The 9,346-nt window shown below is 38.2% G+C and overlaps 1 protein-coding gene across 1 annotated transcript; it reads left to right on the top strand.

Moving 5' to 3' along the window:
• Positions 1 to 6,573: 6,573 nt before the first annotated feature.
• cxcl18b (chemokine (C-X-C motif) ligand 18b) lies at positions 6,574 to 8,319 on the top strand. The gene is made up of 4 exons (XM_042485731.1): positions 6,574 to 6,848; positions 7,084 to 7,198; positions 7,289 to 7,381; positions 7,870 to 8,319. The coding sequence occupies exons 1-4, from the start codon at positions 6,776 to 6,778 to the stop codon at positions 7,928 to 7,930; spliced, it is 342 nt and encodes a 113-aa protein (XP_042341665.1). The 5' UTR covers positions 6,574 to 6,775; the 3' UTR covers positions 7,931 to 8,319.
• The last annotated feature ends 1,027 nt before the right edge of the window (positions 8,320 to 9,346 follow it).

Genomic DNA, 9,346 nt, shown 5'->3' with positions numbered 1-9,346 from the left:
GAATCAAATCTGCAAACTGCTAGGCTCGTATCATGATTTGAACTGCAGTGAACTGCAGTCGCAGAGTATAAACAGGTTTTAGTGTGGGTGATTTCACATTTCCTGACAATTAAACAAAAGCAGTCACAGTACATTTACTTTGCATGATCTTATTATTTCGCAAAGCAGAACGCTGCATTGTTCAAGTGTGTAAAGTGTGTTATATTTAGACGTGTAAGTCCACTGACAAAGTGGCGGTATTTGTTGATCTTGGATTCGAATGTGTTGGTCCCCTCTCAACATGAAACCTACACTCTTGCTTCTACTTTCTTCTTATTCCGCTCCATTGTATTTACAATTTATTTGAAAAGGAGATGTTGAATTTCAAATGCTATTTTAAAAATGCGGTGAGCATTACACATAGCGTTCCATCTCCAAACCTATAGCCACTTAGCAGTGCCAGCTGACACTTCAAATAGCCTGGGAGGAGAGGCTGCTGTGGTTTGAGTTTGGAAAAGTTAACCCCCATGAAGCCTAAAGTACCACAATAATACCCCAAATATGCTGTCAGTGTTGTTTAATGTTTTCATTTGTTAAATTTATGATTTTGTAAACACTGAAAATCCTTTCCATGTGTAATGGTGGTTTATCAAACTGCAGGAACTTATTGTGCAATAAAATGTTTTCATTGTTACTTCCTGTTGCCTTTTTTTTAACAGAGAAGATTTTTATCTTTTTATTAGAGAGGTTTTGTGGGAACGCATCCATGTGCATGACACAACCACTGGAAATAATGTGAGAAAAAATCCTCATAATAATGGACTAGATGTGGCAGAATGTGTTTGGGCAAAACCCGGCTGTCAGTGACATTAATAGTGAGTAGTCTAACCTGTTACAGGCTTACAGTTTTAATCACATTACAAGGTGTATTTTTATGGACATTTCGATTTGTAATAGCTGCGATATTGTAACAGAAAGTTGTGATTTTGGAGAGAACTGTGTGTGTGCGCCTACGCCTGATAAATGCATGCAAAATTGTCTTTTGCACTCTAATGTTTATGGACAATAAAATGGCTGTTTATTGGAACTGAAGTGCGGATAAAAACATGTTTAGAGTGTCCTGTGTACAGAGGAAGCCTATTTAACAAGTTAACTCACAGCGGTCGTTTTGACTTGTCACGAAAGGAAAAAGCACAAGTGGAAACATTAACACAGTATTTAGCACAAGTTTTCTTTGTTGTAAAAATGACATAAGGCCCGTTTGTTGATATTTTAATATGCATTTGAATGTGGAAAATATTTGGTTCAGGTCCAACAGGAAGCATGCAGTACAGATATACTTGCCTTCAGGTTTGCCTGTTGAATGAATAAATAAAGCTGGTGCTAGGTGATCTATTAAAAATAACATTGCTCTTATGGTAAATAACCTTGAAAATACAATAAATAACAGAGGAGGTCACATAGCAAGCATTTGCACATTAAAGAGATAAAATACCTCATCAAAATAATCTGTTGGTTTATAGAGCAATAATTACAACTTTCTTTGTGTTCAGGTGTACAAGCTCAGAGTCTGATGACTTTACACTTCCTGCCACGGGGAGTTTGTGATGTTTTCAATAGACACATAAAAATGAAATGTGATTATCTAGGATCTGTAATATGATATACAATCATCCTGGCTCTGAACTATAGTTGTTAATAAAAGAAGAGGCCTCAAGTAAATTAAAGCACGACTTTTATTTTGTTGTTATTGACTAAGAAACTGCAACAACAATAGAGATGAGGGGGCCAAATAATTAAGGCAGAGACAAGCATCAAATGAGGTAATATGTCACAGCAGAAAATAATACATTTGTCATTTGTTTTCTGCAATCACACACTCTAGTAGACTGCAAGATGCTGCTGTGAAGAATTCTTTCTCATCTTTCACTACTTTGGCTCAGTTGGTATAATAGAAAATTTGCCAGAGAGCTTTTGTTTTTGGTTAGAGATTTTCTGCAGAGAGCAGGCTGCAAAAGTCTCCTTACTTTTGTGCTATTGTTACGAAACATGCAAGACATTTGCTGTCCTCAACTGACTCTCCAGGCCAATTTTTTTTTTAACCCATCTGTTTCTGTTTACAGGTGAAATAGACCACAAAACTGAGCTTGTGTCAGAACATGTTGCTTCCAGACTCAGTCAGAGGCTGCTGGCCTGTTACAAAATTGTTTTGTCCCATGTGACAACAGTTCCCTGTGCAATAAATTCATTAAAACAATAATTTTAACCCTCATAATCAGGAAAAAAGTTTCTGTAAAAGGCTTATTTCCTGCTACACTGAGAATGTTATTCACATTACAATCTTGGTGATGTTTAGGCTGGCGTTGCCAGAACAAATCAAAATGTTAGTCTGGAATCTCTCAGTTCCTTTTTGTTTTCCAAGGGGCGTTATCAACAGACATAAATAGACAACCAGTTGGGGCAATGAAGCATGCAATGTTTTACAGAGCAACATACAAATGTACACAATACAATGCGCAACATGCGGAGATGAGCTGTGTAAGATTTGGGTGGTTTTTGTGGCATGTGCTGCTAATGTGGGCTCATCTTATTTTTGATCCAGACAATCAGGACAGTTTTACTGGGAGCTGAATTGTCTGCAGAGCCTGAAAAATAAAACCAATGTAGAAGTGCCAAAAACTGCAGTTCATTAAATGGCCACTTGAGACTGGCTCCAGAACAGATTCTGAATAAGAATGGCTTTAACTTTACAGCAGAAATAAACATGTAAAAAAACAGTTTTAGTCTGCACAGCTAATTTAGACATTCATGACAACTGTACGGGAGGTCATTTTTTATTATGTATTTTTTGATATGCCTCACCCATTTACATTTTATCAAGGCCCAAAGTTGCGCATATTTAGGGTTGGTGCTGTTTGAATGACAGGCTGTCTGCGAGGAGTTGCTACCGGTCGCTGCAGTCTATGAGTCAGATCCGATCCTCGTTCTTTCACATCTGCAAGCTCTCGTCCAAATACAGTCATTTCTGGTGCCAAAAAAAACCCTAACATGACGATGACTGAAATGCCAAACTCGTGGTTTCAAAACAGCAGTCCACAAACTAATGGCTGACGTCATAGTTGCAACGTCCATTGTTTACAGTCTATGGTTTGTACCCGCTTCCGGAACAAAATAATAAATGTTTTTCCACTGCCAGATCGTACCACAATACTTTATATATACACCTCAGTGGCACAGCACAGAATACCATGCATTCTTCCTCAGGGGACGAACGCTTAGAACCATAAAGTTTACTGCTGTGAGAAAGTGGAGATGAAGGTTACGCACTGCAACAATCCAGCAAGAAGCAGAGTAGGGAAGGGCAGCACTCCATGTGCTGACAGGAGGGAGAGCACACAGATACAGCACACAGCTGAATCACCTCAAACAGCAACATACATGTGTTCCTGCTTAGAGGAAAGGGGTGCACATTCAAACAAGAGTACAAAAACAATGCTCTATGAATAGAAATGGACTTAGAGACAGCTTCTAGTAAGCATCCTACCCTAATTTTGTTGCAATCAAGTTTGTCCAAATGGTTTGCTGACCTGCGTTATCCGGAAAAACGCTAGAAGAGGAAAATCCTGCACAGACAAAAGATGAAAAGAATCAGTCATACAATGCATGTGAGCTTTCTACCAAAAAGAATATATTCGTATTTGAATTTTCCTTTGTAATCACCAACATTTAATCTAACAAATGTAATTTAATTCCATTTGTTTCCTCAGTAACTAACTAACTAATCAATTACAAGTAACTTTACAATGTAATTTAATTAACATGTACAGCACTTTGCAAGTCTCTTAGGCCACCTTAAAATGTCTTATTATAGCAAGATTATTATGATCAAACATTTTAGTTTCTCAGTAGTCTCTTTACTAAAATAGAACCAGAACATACAGGAAATATGTTTACAGTATTAAAAATGTAAAAATTTCAGAACCAAACAATTTTAACAGGCTAAAGTTGCAAGTATTTAGTGTGACCTCTCCTTTCACAGCATGTCTTGAAGACTCTTTGGCAGACAGTATGAAAATTCTAACCTAATAACTATAAATATATATCTAAGTTAATGCCATCACATGTTGCTGCCCCAGCACTATGTCAAATTCCATTGCCTGTTTTGATAGATTTCTATTTCCTCTCAAACATGAATAAAAATTAAAAAGAAAAAAAAAAATACAGCAGAAACCGTCTGACCCAGCTTTGCAAAATTTAAAAAGCCTTTAATAAATGGGCTTAGCGCCTACGCATTGCACATTCCCAGTCTTCATCAGGGCATGTAAAAACAGGCGGCAGCTCACAGATATACCAAGGTTGGCATCACCTGCCAGGCAATCAGAGCAGGTCTGGATAACTGTCACAAGTGAAATCAATGAAGTACACAATCAGGTCAACTAGAACAAAGCACTGATGTGTTCAAGACCATCAAATTTATCTTAAACAATCAATAACATCAGATAGTCACAACAAAACAGAAAAAAATAACTTCATAGAAAAAGACAGATAAGAAATTAATATATCTAAATATATCATGGTTCAGTGTACATTATTTCTCATACCGCTTTTTACCAACATGGTAATGGTTCTGTTTCGGTTGCCCCCACCTAATTTTGAACAGTTCTGAGCATTTTGACTAGAGATGAATTAATTCAGATCCAGAAAAGTTGTATCTTAGCTTAAACAAAAAAAAATTGGGTTTTTTTGTGACTTGAAGTGCAAACTGTGACATTATCAGCTGCTGTGTCATATTGTACAGATTGGAAAGACAAGATGGATAAGGCAACAATTGAGAGATGAAGTGAGCAATCATAAGGAGAAAAAGTGTGTGCAATGATCCCATTAATAATAGTTCATCCATGCTTGTTTTTGGGTCAAACAAATAGCTGTAATGACAGAACAAAAGCTTGCAGGTAATCAATGCAATCTGCCACTTTGCTATTGTTGGCTCCTGTTGTGCACTTTGCAACAATGACACATCCTTCATTATAATGATTCCTCTCAAAACTGGTGTAAACATGAGCTGGTTTACTAGATAGCATCAAAATTTAAAGAGTCATGAGCACAACCAGTTTAAGACCTGGAGCTAATTTGGTAGAAAAGGGGGTATAGGTTCCAATTCTTCACTGAAGATGGTTACCTGTACTGAGGAGTACTACAGTGTAAGGAGATTAAGAACGTGAAACAAGTGCTTCATTTTAAGAAATATTTTAAGAGATATGGAGCATAGTTCAGCTCTTTATTTAGGCCTGAGTTTTGTATGAAGTACAGTGGGACTGCTTTTACATGGAGTTTAACTTTCAACCTTGTTTAGGCTCCAAATGCTGAAATACCAACTCCTGGCAAAGCAATCACTGAGTCACCCAAGGCTATTTAGAAAATGGATCTACCATGCAAAGGCATGGGAACTTGCACTTTACCACACAGGGAGTTGTTCAGTCATGAATGGGATGACACTTGCCACAGCATGAAAATGCTCACTTGTAAATACCAGAATCAGAAGCTGATTCATGACGCAGTTTAAACCATTACTACAGTAAATGTATTTAAGTATGTTCCATAGAACAACAGGTGCTGTTCCTCAGTCTGCTGGCTTTCCTCCAGTGCATCCACGTCCTCCCTCACACAGTGTGTCATCATGTTTTTGAGGTTGCCAGTAAACGTTAACACTCGAGAGGAATGTTGAAAAAAATTAAGAGATCGCCCTTAAAAGTTTAGATTTTACAAAAACGCTCCACGCTCTGTTTTCCGTCAGTTGACAGCACATAAACTCATATGCAGTACTCATTAGTCAGAACATAAACTAATAAGCATAAAATAGGAATTTCCATCTACATACACAGAATAAATACAATCCTCAGGCTCATTTTATAGAGTTGCAGCGTTTAGCTGTTAATCATAATTGCACAGTTGTAAAACCAAAGTGAGGCTCTGCTCATAAAGGGACAGTCCAAATTTTTTGATGTGAGGTACTTAGTTATAGACAATATTACATACAGTACATGGCAGTTGGCATGCCTTCAGTTTGGAGATGTAGGCTGGAGGCTGAAATAGAAGTTAAGTTATGTACTGCTGTGGATGGTGGTGAGCAACCGAACGCATTTTAGACATATTAAAAGTATTTTTCATTGCGTGACCTCAGTGTCACACAGTGATTTCCAGCTGGAAAGTGATGGTGTTATAGTGCTCTCTTGAGAGCCAGACTCCAGGACTTCAGCCTGCTTCTCCAAACTGGACGCATACCGACTGACATCTACTGTATGTAATACACTGACTATGGATGAGTACCCCATACAACCCCACTTAAAAAATCCCTTTTTTAAGTATCCCTTTAAAGCAAACCTCCCACTTCAACTTGTTTGACTTCCTCTCAGAAGAACTTTCATTAAAGTCATCAACAGCTGTAATCATTCAGATAAATACAGTTTCTTTAGAGTTTGGTTTGCCTGGACATGCCCAGGCAAAGTGTCTAATAAGGTATTAATCACCATGTAGTGGAGTCATTTTGAAAGTGATCATTTTCTCTTGACTGTGAAAGAAGTGCGGGGCACATTCCTGTGTGTGTCTCCAGAGTTAGTGTGGAAATTCCAGACTATGTTTCAGGTTTGGCTTGACGGGAAAAAGCATGGACTCTGGGTAAACCCACTTTTCCTCTGCCTATAAAAGGGCAAGAGGCTTGTCGCAGCTCTTCACTCTTCTCTCCTCTAACTGTTCTCCTCCGAAAGATCTCTGGACTTATTTGTCGGTGGACACATAAATGGCCATGTCACAGAAAAGCTGCACTCTCCTGCTGGCTGTTGTGGCTGCAGTTTGTATTCAGGTCTATCAAGGTGAGTTCAAGTACCATTTATCATTCTAAAAGCAGCATATTTACAGATTGCAAAATGTGTGCTGCAGTACTGACTAAAAAATGCAAAAGATTAAAAACTGATCATGCATTATCTAACCCTACAGTAATACTCCCATTCTTAAAGTTTTAATGCATGTTATTTCTGTGTCTAAACTGTATGTGACTCGTTCTGAGGTTGCCCACTTAACTGCTTTCTTAAAAACTTTTCCCTGCAGCTCATGACTTTATCGGACGCTGCTCATGCCTCAGTACAATCAAGTTCATCAGGGGAAACATGTCGGATTTCCAAGTCCTTGAAAAGCGTCCTGGATGTGATAAAACTGAATTGATGTAAGTTAGAATATATGCAGCTTCATAACATTTAGAATGAGTCCAGGGGATTTTGATTCAGAATTTGATTTCTTGTTTTTTGTTTTTCAGTGTAACCATGAACAATCCAGATAACTCCACAGACAAAATCTGTATAAACACTGAGGGGAGGATGGCCAATGCTTTTTTGAAATGCTGGGAAAGGTAATTTGCATCATGCAATTGATGCACACAATCACTGCTGAGCACACACAATAACATCACTTCAGCTCGACTAACTTTCGAACTAGACCTGGAGTTAAGCAGTTGTCATTTTGATCATCCGAGCTTAAATTTGCACACAAATCCAACCTTTTTTAAAAGGCATCTGAGCTAGACTTACTGACTGAATCCTCTTGCAACAGTTGGCATTTTGCACCATTTTCTTGAGAGTTCATGCAGAAAATCTCACCACAAAAATGCTTGATTTGGCCCAAAGATGTAGCACTCTGGAGCCAAAACGTCCCAATTTAATCTGTAAAAAAACAAAGTAAATGAGACAGCAATCTTCCTGTAAAAGAGAAGGGTTTTATTGCATTAGTTGGCTCCACAAATCTCATCAAGCATTAACACGTGACTCCTCGCACAAACCTCCAGATGTTTTGTATTAGTCCTCTGGCCTGATCCCAGTTTTTCTTCCTCACTCTTTTCAGGATAAACAAAAACGAGACCCGTAAGATGGAGTGTATCGACAGAAAGAGAAGAGCAGAGTGAAAGTACAAGAGTTTTTTTGAGGGGGGGGGTTGTTTGGGGGCAACTGGGGAGGAAAGTTATCCGGAACAGAGTCCCGGAGGTCACATAAAGACTGAGAACACATGCCGAAGAATGCTGAGAGCAGAGCTTTCACTGAACTCCTGCACTGGAGAGGATTGGGAAATGACATCGAGAGGGGAAGAGTGGTGTGGGGGAGATGATTAACAGCTAGGACACAGGAAGGGGAGAGTTATGGATGTTAAGGTATAGATGCAAATGTATGTACAGTTCTATAGCAGAAAGTTTGTGTAAAAAATGGCACTGTTGAAATGCACACACTTTTATTTTGCTTGACATAAGAGCTATTTATGCAGATTATTTATTTTAAAAATGTTATGTCTGTGATTTTTTTTTTTTTTTTTTTACAAATGTCTGAGTCTGAGCAAATAAAGCAAATTTTGATACAGCTTGTTTGTTTTTATTCCAGTTTTTTGGCACAAAAAATACCATCAAATTTAAAATCCTAAGAAAATAACCCTTTGGAATCTTGTGAACCATCTGTTTTCAGCTGCCATCGCGTGTGCCTCATAATGAAACCTGTGGCTCACCACCAGCTTTCTGTAGCCGAGCAAGCGGACAACATCAAAATAAAAACAAACGGTTATTATTCTGCAGCGAAGACGCAGCTGGCACTTGAGGACGCTGAAGTGACTTTGTTGCGGGGAGTGACAAATTAATTGTTATCATAGAAAACCCACTTTCTCCTCTGGGAGAGGAGGGCTTTGCATGATAACAATTAAATGATGCCCGTGAGAAAATTTGACCACAGCTGTTTGTAGCAGCTGTAGGCGGCATGGCAGAGGAGAGACTCCTGAAGCATCTCATGACTCTGTCAACCGAGGTGAAAATTGATGAGTTACGACTGCTAAAGTTATTAATACCTCAGTCAACAGAGCATCATGGAAATAATCTTTAAGTCAAACTGAGATTTGAATCATCAGATTTTTTGTGAAAGGACAAAAAACTACATTATACTGCAGTTACTTAAAATATTTTCCTTTTTTCATAACACGATAAAACTTTTTTTTTTTAAAGCAGAATTGGTTTTAAGATGCTCACATAGTTTTACTGTTACTACCATCTGTTCCTTCACAACGATTAAAGGACCCATTATGCTGTTAATTTTGTATTCCACTTGAAAAGGGGAAATTAGCAAGCTAGATTAACTAACCTCTGTTGCCTTTATTAGTCAGAATCAAAATCCGAATCACCTTTACTGGCCAAGTGGGTATACACATACAAGGAATTAGGCTCCTGTAGTTACACAGAAATTGACATAACAGCGAGGAACAAAGACAACACAGCTGTACAAATAAAGATGCAAAATAGAAAGGACTATTATGTGCACTTGTACGTGAAACAAAAAGGTTTTTATAT

The sequence above is a fragment of the Plectropomus leopardus genome, chromosome 4 (genome assembly GCF_008729295.1).
Source record: "Plectropomus leopardus isolate mb chromosome 4, YSFRI_Pleo_2.0, whole genome shotgun sequence".
Classification (NCBI taxonomy): Eukaryota; Metazoa; Chordata; class Actinopteri; order Perciformes; family Serranidae; genus Plectropomus; species Plectropomus leopardus.
This window is presented reverse-complemented; position numbering and strand designations above follow the sequence as displayed.

Excerpts from the sequence above, each read along its gene's own strand:
- cxcl18b (XM_042485731.1), top strand. The coding sequence starts at position 6,776 with ATGGCCATGTCACAGAAAAGCTGCACTCTCCTGCTGGCTGTTGTGGCT. Across the intron at positions 6,849-7,083 it reads TTGTATTCAGGTCTATCAAG|CTCATGACTTTATCGGACGC; the intron begins GTGAGTTCAAGT and ends TTTTCCCTGCAG. Across the intron at positions 7,382-7,869 it reads TTTTTGAAATGCTGGGAAAG|GATAAACAAAAACGAGACCC; the intron begins GTAATTTGCATC and ends CACTCTTTTCAG.